This window comes from Scophthalmus maximus, chromosome 1 (genome assembly GCF_022379125.1).
Source record: "Scophthalmus maximus strain ysfricsl-2021 chromosome 1, ASM2237912v1, whole genome shotgun sequence".
Classification (NCBI taxonomy): Eukaryota; Metazoa; Chordata; class Actinopteri; order Pleuronectiformes; family Scophthalmidae; genus Scophthalmus; species Scophthalmus maximus.
In genome coordinates, this window is record NC_061515.1 from 30782501 (window position 1) to 30805000 (window position 22500).

At 48.8% G+C, this 22500-nt stretch overlaps 1 protein-coding gene across 8 annotated transcripts in view; it reads left to right on the top strand.

Annotated features, from left to right (window-relative positions):
* dmd (dystrophin) overlaps nt 1-22500 on the top strand; it is a 154378-nt gene that overhangs the window by 57108 nt on the left and 74770 nt on the right. For 7 of the 8 annotated variants that reach the window (XM_035626047.2, XM_035626075.2, XM_035626055.2 and 4 more), the window contains exons 8-20: nt 720-838; nt 1869-2074; nt 7848-7976; nt 9868-9963; nt 10040-10138; nt 10221-10402; nt 11623-11770; nt 13415-13534; nt 16041-16142; nt 17298-17405; nt 17507-17686; nt 20092-20327; nt 21103-21226. In XM_035626047.2, coding sequence (XP_035481940.2) covers nt 720-838; nt 1869-2074; nt 7848-7976; nt 9868-9963; nt 10040-10138; nt 10221-10402; nt 11623-11770; nt 13415-13534; nt 16041-16142; nt 17298-17405; nt 17507-17686; nt 20092-20327; nt 21103-21226 — 1849 coding nt within the window. The remainder of the gene's footprint in view (nt 1-719; nt 839-1868; nt 2075-7847; nt 7977-9867; nt 9964-10039; nt 10139-10220; nt 10403-11622; nt 11771-13414; nt 13535-16040; nt 16143-17297; nt 17406-17506; nt 17687-20091; nt 20328-21102; nt 21227-22500) is intronic. The other variant, XM_035626101.2, reaches the window with a different exon arrangement.

Genomic DNA, 22500 nt, shown 5'->3' on the forward strand with positions numbered 1-22500 from the left:
AGTGAGTTCCCCTCATCCGAAATGTCTTGTCAGTGTTGTTTTACTGTGAAGTCCCATGAGCCTCTTTGTTCACAGTGAGACCTGACAGTTACTCCGCGTACAGTTTAAAGTGCAGCGATGCGACTGGCGGAAGTGGAATAAACGGACGAAGGACTTTGCAGAAGTGACACAGAGTTATTCCAATAATTATGACTTAAAAAAAGGTTAGCATCTGTTAGCAGTGGTCACACACCAAGGCCATGGCCCTGCACATCGTCTGCCCTGGTGACAAGAGCGTTATGTTTACCGGTGGAGGAGGAGCATCGGGCCAGTTCAAAAAATCTAATCTCATTCGTGGTTCACATGTGATTTTTCATTGCAAAAGTTTACTGAGAAAATGAGTGGCGGACCTGAGAGCATGTTCAGTAGTGTCAGTCCATCGCTGCCGACTTACAACGACCTAGTTCCAGAAATAAACCTGACTGCATCAGCTGAAGTGAGTCAATTACACTTGTATTTCACTTTTATGAAAATTAAACCACACTACGCTTTTTAATAAAACCCATTCAACTTGTTTATGACCAGAACGTCATCCCTTTGTGCTTTGGAGAACTCTCCCGGTTTCCTTTTAGTCAACATACGAGCATGAGAGACGACGACCAACCGGCTACATGATCCGGCAAATCCTTGACGAATTAATATGTACATTGATATGATCTATGTTGCCTCTACTCTCTCAGGCCTGAGCTTTTTGATTGGAGTGCGGTGGAGAAGAAGACGTCAGCGATCGACAGACTGGAACACGCCTTCAGTACGGCAGAGCAACACCTGAGGACGGACAGGCTGCTGGACCCTGAGGGTAACACACACACACACACACACACACACACACGGGCCGGAACACGTGATGTGGTCACGTCTGCTGGTTCTGGCCCTGAACAGACTGTGTTAAAGACACAAACAGGGCGTGAGGAGGGTTTAAAAAATGCAAATGGTTGATTAAAAGTCCGATCATATGCAGCATATGACTCAATAAAGCATCTGCGCTCAACAACAGCACTCGCGTCGAAACGCCTTCATCAGTTTCTCCAGGATTGGAACAGACTGTTTCTTCATCGAATCACGAGGACACAGAGCTGAGACCAAACATTCACTGCAAAACTGTGCAACCGGTGGATTTTATCCATTTCACATGAATACTTGTGCTTTGTTTCAGCGTTAGAAGAGGGATGTGATGATTCCTCTTCCCTTTGTTTATCCCGTCTTTGTCCGTTCCCTTTCCCACTACCTCTTTCTTTTCCGTTCTAGCTTTGTATTTCCTTCGCTCTTGTTCACTTCTGTAGCCTGGAGTCAGAGCTGACATGCAGCTCAGTTCTCAAGTACTCTCTTCTGGATACACATATATATATATATATACATATATACATATATATATATATATATATATATATGTAGACAGACAAACACAGCAAACTGTGGAACATAGGTTTGACAAGTTTCCCCTCATCAAAACTTATTTTTCCAAAGTTGTATCTGATCTAACATCTTGTAGATGTCATGAAGGAATAATCTGCAAGAATAAGATTTTAAAAAAAAAATGCTGCCAAAGATTCACGCATTTTTGGAGAGGATCATTTATTCCAGGCTGCACAGTGCATGTTTAAAGAGGCAGACACACACAATGAGAAGCAGAAGCAGGCAGTTGTCCTTGAAGCAAGAAAGAAGCTCAAACACACACATGCTGACAAACAACCTTACTTTTCTCTGTGATGCTTATGAATCACTGTTCCAAAGGCAAATATATGACTATTACAGACGAAGGTCAAATTTAACAATGGTGACGAGTCCTTTCCAACATTTTCTTCACTCTGTCACTCTCCGCTCTGCAGACGTGGCCGTGCCTCACCCAGACAAGAAGAGCGTCATCATGTACGTGACGTCGCTCTTCCAGGTGCTGCCCCAAAGCGTTTCCATGGAAGCCATCAAGGAGGTGGAGACGTTGCCGCGGGGGGCGGCGGCGGCGGTGGCGGCAAACGCCCGCAAGACGACGGAGGAGCACTACCAGATCCAGACCCAGCAGCGTTTCTCTCAGCAGGTTAGAGGCTCACACTCAACGCTTCAGCTACAACACGTGAGCAAATATGGACTCAACAGTCACAACTACACAGAAGAATAATAACTGAAAGGTCAAACAGTCACACTCAAAATTTCAGCCTCTTAAATTCATGGGATTCTTCAGAGGAAACCAAAAAAAACGACGTCATAGAAGCATGGCATCCTATCACCATAGCAACCTGTCGAATAGTTGTTCCTGTGGTAACACATGTTGGATTGACGTATACCTGTCGGCCATCTATATATTAAATTCATTAATATTATTATTTTCTGAGGAACTTATGATAGACCAGGATTTATTTCCCATGAGCCTTTGCTCTGCATGCATCGTGCCTCTAATCAGCTAATCTACATCTACATTTCATTGCCTCATTAAATAATATAAACAGCCAACCATCTCCAGATGTTTGTACAGTACACTGTATATTATCATGTCCATAACAGGATTATTCAACCCATTTACAAAATGAGCTTTTCCGTCCCATTCCGCTCTCCTGCCAACCGGCTACTTTAAGATTATTACGGGCTCTCGTGAACTTCCCAGCAGGACATTCTCTCTCTCTGTCTGTATTCTGGAGAAACTGAGACGGATGAGAGAAGCTGAAGAGACCAATCCTCTCTAAAATCTCCTCCGAGTCGTTTGGGATCCGAGTGGCAGCGGCACAAAGCACAGATTAGATTCGATTCAGAGATCTTTGAGGGAAACGTTGACACTTGGTTCTCACATCTCCACAAGTGGTAAGAAGAAAGAAAAACTCATTTGGATTTGGAACTCATCGTTTCCCTGACGTTCTGCAAAATAAAATGTACATTTATCAGAAAACTATTCTGAGAATATAAAGTCAGAAATGTGCGAGAAAAAGGTCAGAAATCTGAGATTAAAGTCTCAAAAAATTGTATTAGCATTATTCATCAATATGTATTTTAAGTGAATGTTTCTTATAGAAATACTTTCTTGCATCTGTCCGTTTGTCCAAATTTGCCTGTGTAATGTTGGACATTCAGAGTTTTCCCTTATAATATTAGCCCCTTGGAATTTTATTACTAGGATTTTTTCCCCCCCAGACCAGAATAATCGTGCAACAGCCAAAATTCAGAGTATATTGAATCGTAAAAGAACTCTCAAGGCTTATGAAGAGCACTTGAAATAAAGTATTGGCTGTAAATGGGAGGTCCTACATCAGCACAGTCGATGGAGTGATATATGTGTGTTTAATTGGCGGACTCCTTACTCGACTCCTCCCGTATTAGAGAAAGCTCAGATTGGCGAGCGCGAGCGGCGAGCGGCGAGCGGCTCCTGGCCTGACAAGTGAAAACCCCACAAGAGCAGAGCTGAAGTAATTACCCTTTTAGGATCTTGCGCGCACTAAGCAGAACGGTTTTATGTCCTCGAACCTTATTTTGAAAATGAAACTTCAATTCAGCATCTATCTAATGACCATCCATCTGTCCGCTCGTCCACTTATCTTTCCATTCTGTAGAAAGACACACACACTCTCATCTCCGAGCCTCATCTCCGAGGCAGCGCGGGCGAAACAGATGTTCTCTCCCCCGCTAACGGCCTCCCGCCTGTTCCCAGGGATCCCCAAAGTCCTGCCGTTCTTCTCTGAGCGTCGACAGCGGAATTGAGACGGAACCTCTGAATAAATGTGAAAAAGAAAAAAGCGAGATCCACCAGCTCTGACCTTTTGAGCCGAGTTAAACTGAGGTCAGTGTAATGCTCTCTCGCCAAAGTGGGATGGAGTGAGCTTCCTGGAGTAGTGGCCGGTGAGGTTATCAACCCCCTCCTTCGTCAGCTCTCGGAGAGAGACTACAGGGGACAGAAAGGAAGGGAGGGAGGGAGGGAGGGAGGGAGGGAGGGAGGGAGGGAGGGAGGGAGGAAGGGAGGGAGGGAGGGAAGGAGGGAGGGAGGAAGGGTGGAAGGGAGCGAGGGAGGGAGGGAAGGAGGGAGGGAGGAAGGAAGGAAGGGAGGAAGGAAGGGAAGGAGGGAGGGAGGGAGGGAGGGAGGAAGGAAGGGAGGGAGGGAGGGAGGGAGGGAGGGAGGGAGGGAGGAAGGAAGGGAGGGAGGGAAGGAGGGAGGGAGGAAGGAAGGGAAGGAGGGAGGGAGGGAGGGAGCGAGGGAGGGAGGGAGGGAGGGAGGGAGGGAAGGAGGGAGGGAGGAAGGAAGGAAGGAAGGGAGGGAGGGAGGGAGGAAGGAAGGGAGGGAGGAAGGAAGGAAGGGAGGGAGGGAGGAAGGAAGGAAGGGAGGGAAGAAGGGAGGAAGGAAGGGAGGAAGGAAGGGAGGAAGGAAGGGAGGGAGGGAAGGAGGGAGGGAGGGAGGGAGGGAGGAAGGGAGGAAGGGAGGGAGGGAGGGAGGGAGAGAGGAAGGGAGGGAGGGAGGGAGGGAGGGAGGAAGGGAGGGAGGGAGAGAGGAAGGGAGGGAGGAAGGGAGGGAGGGAGGGAGGGAGGGAGAGAGGAAGGGAGGGAGGGAGGGAGGGAGGGAGGGAAGGAGAGAGGAAGGGAGGGAGGGAGGGAGGGAGGGAGGGAAGGAGGGAGGGAGGGAGGGAGGAAGGGAGGAAGGGAGGGAGGGAGGAAGGGAGGAAGGAAGGAAGGGAGGGAGGGAGGGAGGGAGGGAGGAAGGGAGGAAGGGAGGGAGGGAGGAAGGGAGAGAGGAAGGGAGGGAGGGAGGGAAGGAGGGAGGGAGGGAGGGAGGAAGGGAGGAAGGGAGGGAGGGAGGAAGGGAGGAAGGAAGGAAGGAAGGGACGGAGGGAGGGAGGAAGGGAGGAAGGAAGGAAGGGGGGAAGGAAGGGAGGGAGGGAAGGAGGAAGGGAGGGAGGGAGGGAGGAAGGAAGGAAGGAGGGGAGGGAGATAGGGAGGAAGGAAGGGAGGAAGGAAGGAAGGAAAGGAGGGAGGGAGAGAGGAAGGGAGGGAGGAAGGAAGGAAGGAAGGAAGGGAGGGAGGGAGGGAGGAAGGAAGGAAGGAAAGGAGGGAGGGAGGGAGGGAGGAAGGAAGGGAGGGAGGGAGGGAGGGAGGGAGGAAGGAAGGAAGGAAGGGAGGAAGAAGGAAGGAAGGAAGGGAGGGAGGAAGGGAGGGAGGAAGGAAGGAAGAAGGAAGGAAGGAAGGGAGGAAGGAAGGGAGGGAGGGAAGGAGGAAGGGAGGAAGGAAGGAAGGGAGGAAGGAAGAAGGAAGGGAGGGAGGGAAGGAGGAAGGAAGGGAGGAAGGGTGGGAGGAAGGAAGGAGGAAGGAAGGGAGGGAGGGAGGGAGGGAGGAAGGAAGGAAGGAGGAAGGGAGGAAGGAAGGGAGGGAGGGAAGGAGGAAGGGAGGGAGGAAGGAAGGAGGAAGGAAGGAAGGGAGGGAGGGAGGGAGGAAGGAAGGAAGGAGGAAGGGAGGAGGGAAGGAGGAAGGGAGGAAGGAAGGGAGGAGGGAAGGAGGAAGGGAGGAAGGGAGGAAGGGAGGGAGGGAGGAAGGAAGGAAGGAGGAAGGGAGGAAGGGAGGGAGGGAGGAAGGAGGAAGGAAGGAAGGAAGGAGGAAGGGAGGAGGAAGGGAGGAAGGGAGGGAGGGAGGAAGGAAGAAGGAAGGAAGGAGGAAGGGAGGAGGGAAGGAGGAAGGGATGGAGGGGAGGGTAGAGATAAGGATGTGCACAACAGAAGTGAAGAGTGACATGCAGCAGACAAGTGAGAAGTGCGAGGAACAGGTCTGATGGTGATAAAGTGAGAGACGGAGCAGGAAGACGAGATGGAAAACAGAGTTACTGACAGTGGCTATTATCTGCCTCCTGCCTCATCTGTCACCGGCACCGCACATCAACACCTGACTCCCACCACCTGGGACCCAGTCGGCAGACCAGACCTCTCATCGGGGGGGGGGGGGGGGGGGGGGGGTCGTAGAGTTCGGTTGTTTAAAAGTAGTCAAGGTTAATCCATGACGTCATCGGAGGCGTCCGGCTGAAACAACACTGGTGTGGTGTTTTGAGCCAGGAACTGGTTTGATCCGCTCTGCGCGGCGAGGACACAAAAGGATGATCGACCTTGACAAGAGGAAAGAGCAACACAGCGACGGACAAAACAGTCACAAGGAAATATTCAGTTTCTGTTTCCACATCGTCAGGTCCAGGACCCGGTGTTGGAGCGCGAAGGGTTGAGTCCACTGTTACATTCACTGTAACTGTTCAAACACATTGAATCATAGAGAAGCAACAGCTCGGTTCTGCTAATGACTTGATTTGAAGTGTCTCTTCTTCACCAAAGCAGAGGGATCATCCAGACATAAAGCACGACGCTCTGCTCCTCCTCTTGTTTGCATGTGAACGCACCATTCCACTTTCATATCTGTGTCCACCTCATGTACATCCAAGAGGCTCCGCCTTCAGTTGGGCGAGTGACTCATTACCCGGATTGATTTCACTTTGGGATCCTTTTGAATCTTCCATCGTGCACGGGGAAACGTGTGGAGAGAATGTAGATTATCGATGGCGATATCAATAATGTATTGCACACAGCGCCGTGTGAGTGATTAAGTGATGCAGCACAGGAATATTTTCCCCTTGTACTTTCTCACAGCTGCCGACCGACCCCCGGTCCCGAAAAGCAGAGTACACTTACTATCTACCAGTGTACTACTGCATACTTGATTTAATAAGTAGTTATTAGGTAATTATTTCTTTGTATTATGTCCGCTAATAGTCGGCTGATCAGAGCAGTAGTCAGTCAACTCGGTACGAAACCAGCACGTCGGTCTACTGGCCAATGACGGACGCCGATGAAGCGCTGAGGACTTCAGTTCCACCGAGCTGCTGCTGGTCTTGGATGAATGTGGCTGAGTGGGTGTTTGTCCCGAGGTAGAAAAGCAGGCTTCGACCTGCTGCCTGGTGAATATGACGAGGAGGACGGTGTGTCCGAGGGCCGTCGGCGTCGGGAGGGATGTGGTGGATGTGAGGGGACCTGGACTCTGTGTGTTCCATTCTGTCCACATCCACGTCTGTTCCTCCGTCTCTCTGTCCGTCTCTCGTCTGCATCATCCGCAGCTGAGTTTCCATCCACAGTTGTTTTGTTCTCGGTGAACTCCGTCGCAGGAGACAGACAATCTGCTTCCCATGAACGCTCGCGTGACGCAGGTGCTCAGGTGTGTTCATGTGGATGAACTCAATCGCTCGTAAGAACTAAACATATTAACATATTATTAATTTTACATATAAGGTGTAAAAGGCCTTGTGCAGTTGTATGTTGCTGTAATTCTCTGTTTCCATTCTCCAAAAGCAAAGAAACAACCTTCTCCGACATTAACAACTTTTCTTATTGATAACCACCGCGTGCCGTGTTCATTTTCTAGACATTCAATTTTCCCTGCGAGATGTTCTCTTCGGCACATTCCGCTGGTGCAGATTCACCTCGTCTCCGTGGGTTTTGTTTGTTTCTTATTTTTCTTATTTTTCAAAGTTCACCCAGAAATGAGCTTGACATTTGGATGGAAACGGAGCTGGTGTGTGATTATTCACGCTTGGTTTCTTCACTCTGCATCTCTTCCTTCGCCTCTCCTCATCGAGATCTCTCATCGTCTCTCGCTTCTCCTACACCTTTGCCCTCTGCTTTTTATTCATATCTTTTTGCCACTGTATGTCATTTGCTGCTTTTCCTGCCTCTGTATGATTTGGCTTCTGAATCTTTTTGCGCTGTGCTTTGCCTCCTCTTTGCCTCCTTCCTCTGTCTCTCCTCTGGCCCGTCTCCTGCCGATCCTTTCACCCCGTCCCTCCGTCCTGTTCTCTCTCTCTCTCTCAGATCACGGTGAGTGTGGCTCAGGGCCGCGTGCGGAGCCCCTCGCCGCAGCCGCGCTATAAAAGCTATGCCTACACCCAGGCCGCCTATGTCAAGTCGCCCGAGCAAAAGAGGAGGCGTGTTACTGATCAGGTCCGTGTCTCGCTAACACTCCACGGCACACGTCCATCTGTCTCTGTATGTGTTGTTGGCTGCACACGTGTTGTTGTTGTTTTGTCTGCAAAGAAATGTCCATGTCCGCGTCCACGAGTGGTCTTCAATACTTCCTTCAACAGGAAAACTTCCTGGTGACTTTGGGTTTTTTTGTGCAGAGAATGTTCCTATTAGAATATTGAAAATACATAGACAAGTTGAACTACTGTTACAAAATAATATGCACAGACTGAATATGAAACTATGGACATTTTTTGCTGTGTCAGTCGCACGGTGTTGATTTGATTGAATTAATTTGAAACGTGGTTTACTATTAATATTTATTTGAGCCAGTGTAGGTAAATAACGTTATCAATCAATAACATTAGATACGCTTCATATTCCGATTATGTTCATTAGATAAGAAGCTTGATTCCACTCTCACGTGGTCGAATGCGAATCAGCAACTGGCGTTGATTAGTTTTCCTCCGTATAAAAGACGAGCAGGAGGAGAGACCCGCTGACGTGACTCACTAATCAACACGTCTTAACTCCTTCGTCTGATCCATCCTCAGACTAAAGTGTGAGAACAAGAGTAAACCGTTGCCGTAACGACGCCTCTCCGTCAACCTCTCGGCGACCACGAAAGACCTTTGACCTCTACGTGACTGATGTCATCAAAACCCGCAAACGTCTGCAAATCCGTTGTCACAAACAGTTACTCCATTTCTAAATATGATCTAACGTGACACTACATTTCCATAGGATTATTAAAAATCCCGTGTTGTCTTTTACAACAGTACTTCTCAAACCATGCCCTCAGGTTCTGCCTCTCTTCATGCGTCATCCCCCGCGCGACAACGCCGCTCACGGAGCCCGGAGACATCCGCCGCCCTTGTACTTATTTTTAAATACGTCTCCCCCCAATTCCGAAATATGGCGTTTCAGAAATGTTCGGATGCATTTTCAAAGTTGTCACCCTGCACTCTGTGACTGAACGTGGGCCCTCAGTCACTCTGACTCGGGCGGAGCGGTGTGGGATATCGAACGCACCGGCCGGGTGCTCGACTCAACCCGGCGGGCACCTTAAAGGCTTCATAATAAGAAACGATTATTTGTCAGATAAGATATTTTCCTGAGCCCTCCCACTGATCTTTGATATTCAGGATGTAGAGCAGAACGCACAGCACAAAAACCATCAACGCAACGAGTCTATCTATGAGAGATTTGACGGATATGGACAACAAAGTGCAACAAACAGTATCCTGGATAATAATAATAATAATATATTTGATTTATAAAGCGCTTTTCATGTACCCACAGCGCTGGATCTCAATGTTTGGCTTATTTTATATTTATATGATTTAAAACTGGACCATCAGACAAAACATATTGTGACTAGAAAAGAGAGGGGAGGGGGGGGGGGGGGTTGGCTGCACCGAGAACAGGCCTTGTGTATCTTTGTATCTTTTCAGGACCTTATTACCAGACTGAAGAATAGAACGAGAGGAGGAGCACAGAGGCGAGATAAAAAGAGAGAAGTTATTAGTGTCCAGATTAGTCGCAGGCACACAAGAGAGATATGGAGGGAGGAGGAGGGAGAGAGACCCAACGAGAATGAGGACAAGTCGTTACGGTTGGACAAAGGCCAGAGCTGCTTGTCAGCGCGGGTGCAGGCGAACACTAACAGGACCTCTCCTCATCTCCCTCCGTCGTCTCCCTGTCTTTCTTTCATGATGCATTTTTCCGCTCCCGCCCTTCATCTCCTTATTTCCTATTTCTCTACTTCTCAACACCTCTCCCCGGCCGTGACGTTTCTCCCTGCATATCCCCCTCCACTATCACGCTCCATCTCTGCCCATTACCTCCCTTCCCCCCCTCCCCTCTCTAGTTCCTGACGCCCAGCCAGGAGGAGCTGCAGCGGGGCCTCAGTCCTCTGCCCCCGGGCTCCACCAGCCTGGAGAGCTACCAGGCTGCACTGGAGGAGGTTTGTTAAAAGACAAAGCAACAATAAAAGATCAACCATTTCGGCGAGTTGCGCTCATTCAACGTCGTATTTGAAGGTGTTGACGTGGCTGCTGTCGGCCGAAGACGGGCTCCAGGGGCAGCCTCCCATCTCCAGCCACGTGGAGGAGGTGAAGGAGCAGTTCCACACGCATGAGGTAAGAGCGGGAGCATTCATACATGTGCCATGTTAATGCTTCCATAAGGCACTGCCAGTATGTGTGAACTGCTTCTCACCAGGGCTACATGGTGGAGCTGACCAGCCACCAGGGCAGCGTGGGGCGGGTCCTGCGCGCCGGCGCCGCCCTGCTGGGGGAGGGACACCTGAGCGAGGACGAGGACCGGGAGGTCCGGGAGCAGATGAACCTGCTGAACTCCCGGTGGGAGCACCTGAGAGTGGCGAGCATGGAGAGACAGAGCAGGTACACGCTCGCGAGGAAAGACACAGCTATCGATGAAACAATCAACTGATGATGAGAATGATCATTTAGAAAGAACAGAAGAAGAACAGTCCTGCAACGTACAGTGTCCTACTTTGACTTGTATGAAGTCCCGGGTTGAATGTGAATCCTTTAAATTCAGTTTCAGCTCGCAGCTCGTCTGCCTGAGGGGGTGAACCTTTGTGTGTATCTGCCACCACCTACATCTTTTTATTGACTCTAAATGCAGCGACTGGCCAAGTCCCAGATGACACCCGAAAAATGAAAACTTTGACCCGCCCATTGAATATTTGAGGGAGCTACTTATAAACAGTGTGAAGGTTTTGAGGTGGGGTGGTCCCCGCTGAGTAAACAGAAGGCGTTGCACACAATGTCTGCTTTTTAACTATGAAATATTAGATGTTTATACCAAATGTTTATGTCATTTTGGAGAAACAGAATTATTGCTCACAGCGTTATTGTGCGAAATATGGGTTGAACCATGAAGAGTACAGCCCAACTGACATGCTGATGTCAGGGAGTGAAACATTTCTGATGCCGAACTTGAATTGAGAAAAGCAAACATTCATAAACGCTGATAACAATACATCTGTCCAAGGCGAATATCGGCCGATATCATCCACCGCCGACTTTTGCTCCATCCAGGCAAGTACAGTGTAAGTGCTGCAGTCAATATGGCAGGTAATGAGACTTATTACACACATTATCTCCACAGAGACTCTGATGTACATGAAATACATCCAGCAATGAATGTTTACAACCCCGTGATAAAATGGAGGTTCGGTAAAAGCCGCGCCTGAAGGAGAGTTCTCTTCCAAAAGAAAATGTTTAGCATTCAAAATGTAATAATAACACAGAATTATTTAAATCATATCCAGAGCTGAGATAGATATATAAAGTAACACAGGTCAGATTATTTTATATACATTTTCTTCCTCTCCTAATTTAGGCCTGTGAATGAACTTCAGTCTCTTGTCGACATTCACGGACACAAAGAACAGCAGCCGTTCTAATTACAGTGGATCAAATGATAACTGACACGGAGCCAAATTTAATTGACCGTTCATCTATCTTCTTTGATAATCTTGCTGATTCGAGCGCCGGGCTGTGGAGACGTGGCCTGGACCACCAGACGCCACCGGGTGGAAGGCTCTGACCGTCTCCACCAGGCCTCCCTCACTGACATGTGTCCGCCCCCCCAGACTCCACGAGGTCCTGATGGACCTGCAGCACCAGCAGTTGCAGCAGCTCACCGATTGGCTGGACGTGACCGAGGCGCGGATCAAGAGGATGGGGGCTCAGTTGGGCCCGGACCTGGAGGACGTCAAGCACCAGGTGGAGGAGCACAAGGTGGGCCGCTGTTTCCTCCAACTGAGCTACGCGAACACTTCAACGCGTTAGACGCAAACTTCATGTCTGAAAACAGCTGTAGATCAGGTGAACCGGGGGTGTGTGTGTGGGGGGGAAGCCCCCCAGCATGCATCAGTGTGGACATAAGCCTCTTGTCATGCGTGTCCCCGTCGTGTTAATGCTCTTATTGTATTCTACACACGGACATTGTTGTCGTGCCCGCTAAATGGGATTGAAGTCTAAGTGATGCACGCACAGTTCAGGACGTCCAGTGAGTTCACTCGTCATATGATGTGAATAATTTAAATGATCTACCTCAGAGGTATAAACTCTGATGCCAAATTTAAATGAATTGATGGTTTGTGTTGATTATGAGTCCAAGTGGCGAATCTCCATCATGATCATCATCTTCAGTCTCCTGTTTCCTGTTGGTCTGATAAACTCAGATTAGCAGCGACCGTCATGTAGCAGCTCATGTATCTCCGAGGTTGTCTCCTTATCACTGCGGTCCATCTGTCCACCTGACAACAATTACATTTCAACGCCGGTGTGCATGGAAACCACTGCGCCAACGCCCGAGAGCGGTGATTTGACAAATTTGGGTTTAAGAGAAGATGTTGACTTCTCTAAAACTGGCTCCAAGTCCAAAGTGTAATAAGCGCCTGTGGCCTTTTGCTCCGTCCAGGCGAAGTGTAAGTGCTGCAGTCAAAATGGCAGGTAATGAGACTTATTACACACATTATCCTCCACAGAGACTCTGATGGCTCAACTATAAAACACATCCGGCAGGGCGAGCATGAATGTTTACAGCCCCGTGATAAAAACGGAGGTTCGGTAGAAGCCGTGGCCCCCCATTAGCTTTGGCGTCTGAAAGAGAGTTTCCTTCCAAAGAAAATATTTACCGTTCCTAATATTCCATGAAATATTACAGTCAAAGACTTGAGAACAAGCAGGAGACAGGAAATGAACCCAACTGCTTTAAGTTCTGACACGTTTAAGTGTGGACACATGAAATGGCTCTCAACCTTTCCAAGGTCAGCAGCATCTACGGATGAGATGGGTTCAGATCAATTTGAGCATTTGCTGTTCTGTGACAGCCCAAAAAAAAAAACTCCATTTGCCGGAGAAGATCACGTGATACGATCAGAATCTCCAGAGAAGCTCCTGAATCGATCGGGCGGTGAGATTGTTTTTTGCGACTTCTTCCGTTTCCAAGGTCGAGAGTAAACTTTTCCATCGCACTGGAACTGTTAACACCATCTGTTTATTCCGCAGTTTTACACACACACACACACACACACACACACACACACCTCTGATAACACTAAATCCATATCCTGAAAGCACCAAATTAGCCGCCTGTTTATAAATTCTTGTCAAAGCCCAGCGTGACTTCAGTAAACAAAGTCAAACACAAATACTAATTATAGTCTTCACCAAAAAATACATTTTAAAAAGTCATAAAGTTTTGCCACCTGGTGTTAAAGAATGTATAGTTGGAACATTCCTCTCCTCTGGACTCCAACCATGTTCATCTTCTATTGCTTCTCACCATCATTCAAACTAGAGTGTGTGTATGCTTGTGGCGCTATATGTATATGTGTTTTTCATATGTGTGTGTGTGTGTGTGTGTGTGTGTTGCAGCTTCTGCAGGAGGACCTGGAGCTGGAGCAGGTGAGGGTGAACTCGCTAACCCACATGGTGGTGGTGGTGGACGAGAGCAACGGAGACAGTGCCACCGTCGCCTTGGAGAGCAAACTTCAGGTAAGAAAACACACTCACACACTCTATCTCCGCTCCCTCTCTCTCTCGCTCAGTGGGAAAGGGCTCAGCAGCGTGGTTTCTCATGGAAAATACCCTGAGTGGGAGAGAGTTTTGTCTTCGGTGTTGTGCAGTAATTGGACCTTGGCAGCGAGAGGTGCTTTCGCTGTACGTGTGTGTGTGTGTGTGTGTGTGCGTGTGCGTGTGTGTGCGTGCGTGTGCGTGTGTGTTTGTGTGTGTGTGCGTCTACGTGCGTGTGCGTCTACGTGCGTACGTGCGTGCGTGCGTGCGTGCGTGGGTGTGTGTGCGTGCGTGTACGTGCGTGTACGTGCGTGCGTGCGTGCGCTGTAGCTTTTTGTCGATTGTGTTTACTCTGAGTTATCATCGACCCTGCTGCCTGTTTGAGTGGTTAACTTGAAGCTCACCCGCAGATGTTGGGGCCTCACTTCCCCTTGGGAACTCCTAAACGCTGCGGAGACTCATCAAACTGAAATCTGTTTAAAAACGGCAGCTGCTGATTCGTTATATCTGATATGATATATGAAGACTGCAGAATGTTGCCACGTGTCGATGCACCGTCATACATTTATCGTCTATGTCCGAGATTCAGTCGTTGCAAGGTGTCTCACCCTGTGGGTTGATGGAAGGACGCTGGATTAACACGCTTGTGCATCCATGAGGAGGCTGACCTTTGACCTTGTGGAGGACAGGGGGGACAGAATTGTAGCATCACTTTAACTTTTGTGATTTGGGGTTTCTGTGAGGTTTTTAAATTGTTTGTCTTGGTCAAAGGTGCTACACGTAGGTTTTTTACTCAGTGCTGCTTATTATTTAAAATAATTTGCACAAACATCTTAATGACACAACACCGCTGCAGGTATCCTGAATTATTCACCGTGTCATTTTAACCGATTACAATGCAGAACACACATATGGGTTTGTGCTGCGCTCAGGAGTATAATCACATCTGATATCATTATAAGCAATAATGCAATTTCTCGTTGGACTTTGTTTTCAACGACCGGCGGCTTAACGGTCTTTGTTTCCTGCACTGCAGTTTATTAGCGAGCAGCAGCTGAGAGGCAGACAGTGCAAATGCAGAGGGAAGGTTCCGTCCCCCGGTTTCCACGTGCAGTTTGAACCGTCGCCTGATTAATTAGGAGCTATTCATCTTGAGATGAACCTGCTGAGCCTCTCTCTCCACATCTGTCTGTGCCCGCTCACGTTTCTGCATCTCATTGTCTTTTCGTTTCCTCTCCTCCCTCCCGCTCCCGCTCCGTCTGCCTGTCACCCTGTGATGACTCTGTTCCGTGTACACATACTGCGCGTCTTGTCTTTGCCGGTTAAATGGAACGGAAGAGTGAGTGTCTCTCCCGTTTTCACTCAGCGGAAGCTGGGAAAAATCTAACTCCGACAGCTCGTTGCCTCAGTGTGTCTGTCAGTGCTTCCGCGTGACAAATACAAACCACTGCACGATGACAGATATGTGTCCAAGAGACGAGGAGGAGACATAGAAAATATACAAGTATTCATCATTAGTAGCAAGAAAGCAAATAAGTCTTAAAGGCACCGAATACACTGAATGTTGAGATGAAAATACCACATAATGTAGAGCCTTGAAATATTTATTTTCAGGAATTTAGGTAAAGCGGGTGGTCCATTTATCCCGGGGTTGGTCGTTCGATTCCCACCTTCTCCCTCCATGTGTCAAAGTGTCCTTGAGCAAGACTCTGAACGTGAGGTGCCTCGGAAGGGCAGACACGTGTGTGTGTGTGTGTGTGTGTGTGTGTGTGTGTGTGCGTGCGTGCGTGCGTGCGTGCGTGCGTGCGTGCGAGTGTGTGTGTGTGTGTGTGTGTGTGTGTGTGTGTGTGTGTGTGTGTGTGTGTGTGTGTGTGTGTGTGTGTGTGTGTGTGTGTGTGAGTGTGTGTGTGTGTGTGTGTGTGTGTGTGTGTGTGTGTGTGTGTGTGTGTGTGTGTGTGTGTGTGCGTGCGTGCGTGCGTGCGTGCGTGTGTGAGTGTGAGTGAGTGTGTGTGTGTGCGTGTGTACTCCTGAGGGTACTGCGACGTGGTGCAAGTTTAAAATGTTAATTCCAGGTATTTTCCCCACTCGAAAAAGATAGAAAATTCAAAAACTCCCAAAAAACTCTAAATGTTCTCCTGGATAATAAGGACATCAAGGTGATATTTAAGACCCTGGTATTTATCCTTTATTTAATGAATAACTTCTATTCTCTTGATGAGATGTGGAGATATTTCGCTCCTGACATCTCTGAATTTCATGGCGTTCCGCGCTCAGCTCCGTCCCTCTGGGGGGGACAGGAACACGAATTGGCAGCTCAAAGAATTGAACTGGCAAGTGGAAATGTGAATCCATTAGCCTCCGAGGCAACGGGATGTAAATCTCTCAATCCCCCCGGGGGAAATAACTCACAAGGAACTTTTGTGCTAATGTAGATATTAATATATATATTTGTGTGTGTGTGTGTGTGTGTGTGTGTGTTTGCCTGCAGGTGCTTGGTGATCGCTGGGCGGCCATTTGTAAATGGACAGAGGAACGCTGGATTCTGCTTCAAGAGATTTTACTGAAATGGCAGCACTTCACTAATGAACAGGTATGAGCGTGTGTGTGTGTGTGTGTGTGTGTGTGTGTGTGTGTGACAGCAGTATCTGCTCCATGTATAATGGGATTAGATCATCCAGATCATCACGTCTACTCCCACATTCTTCAGGCTTGGAGATGATTTTATTTAAGCTGGAACAGATTTCACGTTATGTCACATTTATCTCAGACACATCAGATGAATCACGTGCACGAGTCCCTTGAGTACATCCACTGTACCATTGAAATATGTATTTATAAACCACATCTAACCAAAAAGAGACGAGAGACAGGATGACGAGACTTTGACAATAAGTTGTAATGCTTATTGTAAAAAACTAAAACTAACATATCCAGTTACAGATTAGATTAGATATAATTAGATTATCTGTTTTGATGGCTTTCATATCAGAAACAACTTTTATTTCGTCTGTCCTTCATGAGCATCTTTTGCTGGTGATATTTTTAGCCACAGCAGAACTGGTGAAGGAAATTTAATTTGTCATGTTATGTGATTAATAACCTTAATACTGATCAGCTTTAATTAAAATCCCCCAGAACCAGATCTGCGTTGCTCCGCCTTTGGGCCACCGTCACCTTCAGCTTATTGACTGATGTGACATTTGTAATCAAAATCTAATCAATTTAGAGGCAAACGTACATTTGTTTGACATTTTCCTCCCTTTTTTTATTCAATAACAATATAATAAAATATAGATTCATTTTTGGTATTACCTTCTTCGTGTAAACTCATTTACGTAATGTTCCCAGTGGGGCACGAGCGGCATCAGGGCCCATTTGATCAAGGATGATTACACAGACACGTGCAGATGGATCATGAACTAATCTCTCCACCGGGTCTTATAATGAGGGATCATTGGCTGCTATGGCTGCCATAAGAATCCACTTTGATTAGATTAATAATTCAAAACATAAGAATCTCAGTCAAACTGAAGTTCTCGCTCAAGCGTGTCGCGCGAGGCTCTGGTCGCAAGTCAGCTGTTTCCGTTCAGCGTGATCCTGAGCGGAGATGTTCCAGACAACAGGAGGACGATGCCGAGGACAAGACTCTGACTTTAAATCCATTCCTTTGTCCTACAAATCTCCGCGGGTCTCTTCTGTGGTTTCCTCTCCTCACGTCTTTCCCTCCTCTTCCTCTCCCTCACAGTGTTTATTTGACTCCTGGCTGACGCAGAAGGAGGAAGTGGTGAGCTCCATCAAGACCTCCAACCTGAAGGACCAGGCGGAGATGGTGGCCTGCCTCCGCCGCCTCGCGGTGAGAAACCGATCACTTTCACTTTAGCAAGGAATAAGAAAACTGAGCTTCAACTCCTCTGCAAACACAAATATTCAGACCATATGTTTTTCTTCCTGCAGACGCTGAAGGCCGACCTGGAGCTGAAGCGTCCCACCATGGACAAGCTGTGCTCCATGAGTCAGGACCTGCTGAGCAGTGTGAAGAACAAGGAGGTGGCCAGCAAACTGGAGGCCCGACTGGACAGCTTCGCCCAGCGCTGGGACCGGCTGGTGCAGAGTCTGGAGCTGAGCAGCTCCCAGGTACACAAACACCTCCATTCTACTAGTGTCTTCATCATGGTGCAGTTGGAGTTTTACCACGTACTGTAAACAACATTGTCAGGAATTAGCCGGGCTACACTGTGAGATAGGAACATACAAGAATCATATATAACATAAAGTAAGCATGTCTTTAACGAGATAGGAAAATATGATTCATTATTCGTCCCTCTAAGGGGAAATGTGCCGTATTACAGCAGCACAGGGCATCGAAAACCTGCACATCAGTAGAAATGTAATAATGTTAGAAATGACTAAGCAAACATAAAGACAAGGACGAGACAAATATGAAATATGACAATTACAAAGACAGAAAAATGTTTGTTATTATTTTGTTGGAGCGTAGCTAACAAAAACAAATGTCCATTTTTCTTTTTCTGTGAACATGTTATAGTGAGTTAGAACATCTTCACTTTAGTTTTACGCTCTGAGCTTTGGTCCTCAGGTCTGAGAGCTTGTCATTTCCTGTCAGTCTCTCAGCGTCGCATGTTCGCATCAGTCTGTGACTCAGCAGAATGAAAACCAGAAGGTCGGCCCAACTCAAGGACCAAGATTGAAATTTAGGAAGCGCTGATAAATAACTAGCAACATTGGGAATTTTTTTTTCAAGACAAGACGAGTGTTTTCAATTCAAGGAGAATTTACCAGACGAGCTCGTCGTCCTGCTGGTTGCTGGTTCTGGTTCGTAGCCGTGACTCGCTCTGACTTCCTGTCAAAATGAAGTCCCGAATAGTTTGTGGTGTGCGAGGTCGACACTGGTCCGGTTGTTAAAGTGCTGCAGTGATGAAACCTGAGGTCTCCGGCCTTAGGGACAGTCAGAGATGATGCGGTCGCCCGGGTGACGGGTCATCAGAGCTTTGTCTTACACCAGCGGAGAACAGTGTGAAGGGAAGGACGGGATCAAACATCACAGTGATCTCTCTTCTCTATCGCTTCTCAAAGATAATCAGTCGTTCAATTATAAAACAGCCGTCTCTTCTTCTTCTTATTCCCTCATCTCCGTCAGTAGCTACACTATCTCAGTATAAACTCCTCTCCGTCTTTATCTGTGTCGCTCTGTCGTCGCTCTTCAAACTGACAAGTGATGAGATAAAGACAAAGTGCTTCTGTGTCTTCTCCCTTGTTTGCTGATAAAATCCTTCACTGTATAATGTTGCTTTTATCTTCAAAGCCCCGTGGAGAGCTCCACGCTCACTACGTCTTTTAGGACTATTTGTTTTAGGGGTTTGCGGAGCACGTGGGCGCAGCACCAGATTCCATTGTGGTTCGTGTTCCGAACCAAATAAAGAACTACATCGCAATGTGAAAAGTTGTCGGAGCGGGCACCAAGGTCGTCCACTAACCCGAAGGTCGGCGGTTCGATCTCCGCTTCCCCCGGTCGATAAGATGAACTTTATTGTTCCCACGTCGGGGAAATTTACTTGCTACAGCTGCAAAAAGAGGTTGACAAAAGAAAAGGCAATAAATGGAATAGAACAAAACAAAAGTAGAGTTTAAAGAAATACTATACTAATATGTACATAATATACTCAATATTTTATGTCAGTTGGATAGATATAAATAGTTTGGTGTGAACGCACCACGAGACGTTGTTGGTTTTGTTCTTCTCAAAAGATTTTTCGACATGTTGAAAAGTAATAAATCACCGCTCTCGTCCTTTGAGCCAGGAATACATTCGTTGTCTTTAACAGCTGTTATTCTGTTTGTGCACACACACATACACACACATACACACACACTCACACACACACACACACACACACACACACACACACACACACATACACACACGATCACACACACACACACACACACACACACACACACACACACACAAACACACACACACACACACACACACACACACACACACACACACACACACACACACACACACACACACACACACACACACACACACACACAGCACATAATTCTGCAGCCGTGAGTGAACATCCATCATCCTCTCTCTCTCTCTCTCTCTCTCCCTCTCTCTCTCTCTCTCTCTCTCTCTCTCTCTCTCTCTCTCTCTCTCTCTCTCTCTCCCTCTCTCGCCCTCTCTCTCCCTCTCTCTCTCTCTCTCTCCCTCTCTCTCCCTCTCTCTCTCCCTCTCTCTCCCTCTCTCTCCCTCTCTCGCTCCTTCTCCAACCTGTCCATTACAATCAGTCAGATAATTAGTGGCGTGACCTCTGAGGTCAGACTCCCCCACTTCAGCGGTGCACTCGCACGTCGCCGCGTGGCAGCCGCTTAACCGCTGAAGACTTTCCCTCTGAAACAAAAACCCGCACACACACACACGTGCAGCGTTATCGCCAGGAAACAGGGAACAAGGCTCAGGATTGGAAAATCATTTGGTGACGGTTCTTTCTGTCTTTCTCTGTGTTCAGCTGTCATCGACCGTCAGTGTTACCCAGCAGTCCGAGCTGACCCACTCTGTCACGGCGACCGTTACCAAGGTGATAACGAGGGAGAAGGTTTCCGCCGTGCGCCACACCCGAGAGTCGCCGCCGCCCGCCGTGCGCCACACCCGAGAGTCGCCGCCGCCCGCCGTGCGCCACACCCGAGAGTCGCCGCCGCCACAGAAGAAGAGGCAGGCGGTGGTCGACTCTGAGCTCAGGAAAAGGTGAGTGTGTGTCGGTGCATCATTTGCATCTGAACGTTACACAAGTTTCTCGTCTAACCGGTGTTAAATGTTCAGTTTCATGCACCCGGTCCTGCTGTCGTATCTCAGCAGGTAGGTGATGGTGATAATTCCATAGTAGAGAAGTAATCTGAGCTGCGAGCGGCCGTAGAAGAAGATCTGTCAGTCAAGTGGTGGGAAGTAACTTCAGTAGTCCATTAGATTAGTTCTTCTATTTCCTCTTTACCACATGGACAGAAGTCCGGACATTTTCCTGAACTTCTCCGGAGGGGGCTGTATGTGAGAAGGAACGTCGTCCCCCCCCCCCCCCCCCCCCCCCCCCCCCGAGCCCATGTGAGAATACAGCAGGAAAATCTCCAGAAAGTTCTGGCAGAAAATTTTTGCTGATAACAGACGAACACTAACGTGAACGATACAGGTTTCAGAAAACTTTCCTCCAACAGAATGAGGTAATGAGGTGACTCTCCATATCTGCTTGATTGAATCAATTGTGTAACGAGGGCATCCAATCATGTCTAAGTGGCGTTATTGACTGTAATCAGTGACAGATCACTTAAAAAAATCGAAATGTAATAAGTTTAACCACCAAATCAAATTACATATTGACATATAATTTTGTCAATATGAGTGTTGATGCAGCTGCTGTGTAAAAACACTAAATGTGACTTTGAATGTTATCAACAGAAGTGAAGACAAATTCTTGGGAATGTTGTTTTTTTGTTTTATGGAAGATATTCCCGCGCATGTGTGTCGTCAGGTTTGATGTGGACTTCACAGAGCTCCACAGCTACATGACCCGCGGAGAGGCCATCCTGCAGAGCCCCGAGTTCTCTGTGTCCCGCAAGGAGGGCAGCATCCAGGAGCTGTACGACAAAGTGCAGGTAAAACACACCTGTGTGTGTGTGTGTGTGTGTGTGTGTGTGTGTGTGTGTGTGGAGGGGGGGAGATAGAAAACACCCTCAGAGCTTAATCTGTTGAGACCTGTGATGCTGAAAGAACAAGTTTCCATGGCACAGCTGGGTCAGGGATGAGTGGTACCTTCCACAAGGCGATCAGATGTGTGAGGACACACCGCATCATACACTCACTCCCCCCTCTCCTCCCCATCACCCTCTCCCCCCTCTCCTCCCCATCACCCTCTCCTCCCCATCACCCTCTCCTCCCCATCACCCTCTCCTCCCTCTCCTCCCCATCACCCTCTCCCCCCTCTCCTCCCCATCACCCTCTCCCCCCCATCACCCTCTCCTCCCCATCACCCTCTCCCCCCTCTCCTCCCCATCACCCTCTCCTCCCCATCACCCTCTCCCCCCTCTCCTCCCCATCACCCTCTCCCCCCTCTCCTCCCCATCACCCTCTCCCCCCTCTCCTCCCCATCACCCTCTCCCCCCTCTCCTCCCCATCACCCTCTCCTCCCCATCACCCTCCTCCCTCTCCTCCCCCTTCCCATCACCCTCTCCTCCCTCTCCTTCCCATCACCCTCTCCTCATCACCCTCTCCCCCCATCACCCTCTCCTCCCTCTCCTCCCCATCACCCTCCCCCCCATCACCCTCTCCTCCCCATCACCCTCTCCTCCCCATCACCCTCCTCCCTCTCCTCCCCCTTCCCATCACCCTCTCCTCCCTCTCCTTCCCATCACCCTCTCCTCATCACCCTCTCCTTCCCATCACCCTCTCCTCCCTCTCCTCCCCATCACCCTCCCCCCCATCACCCTCTCCTCATCACCCTCTCCTCCCTATCACCCTCTCCCCCCTCTCCTCCCCATCACCCTCTCCTCATCACCCTCTCCTCCCTATCACCCTCTCCCCCCTCTCCTCCCCATCACCCTCTGCCTCCCTCTCCTCCCCATCACCCTTTCCCCCTTCTCCTCCCCATCACCCTCTCCTCCCTCTCCTCCCCATCACCCTCTCCCCCCATCACCCTCTCCTCCCTCTCCTCCCCATCACCCTCTCCCCCCTCTCCTCCCCATCACCCTCTGCCTCCCTCTCCTCCCCATCACCCTCTCCCCCCTCTCCTCCCCATCACCCTCTGCCTCCCTCTCCTCCCCATTACCCTCTCCTCCCCATTACCCTCTCCCCCTCTGCATCCCTTTCCTCCCCATCACCCTCTCCTCCCCATCACCCTCTCCCCCCTCTCCTCCCCATCACCCTCTCCCCC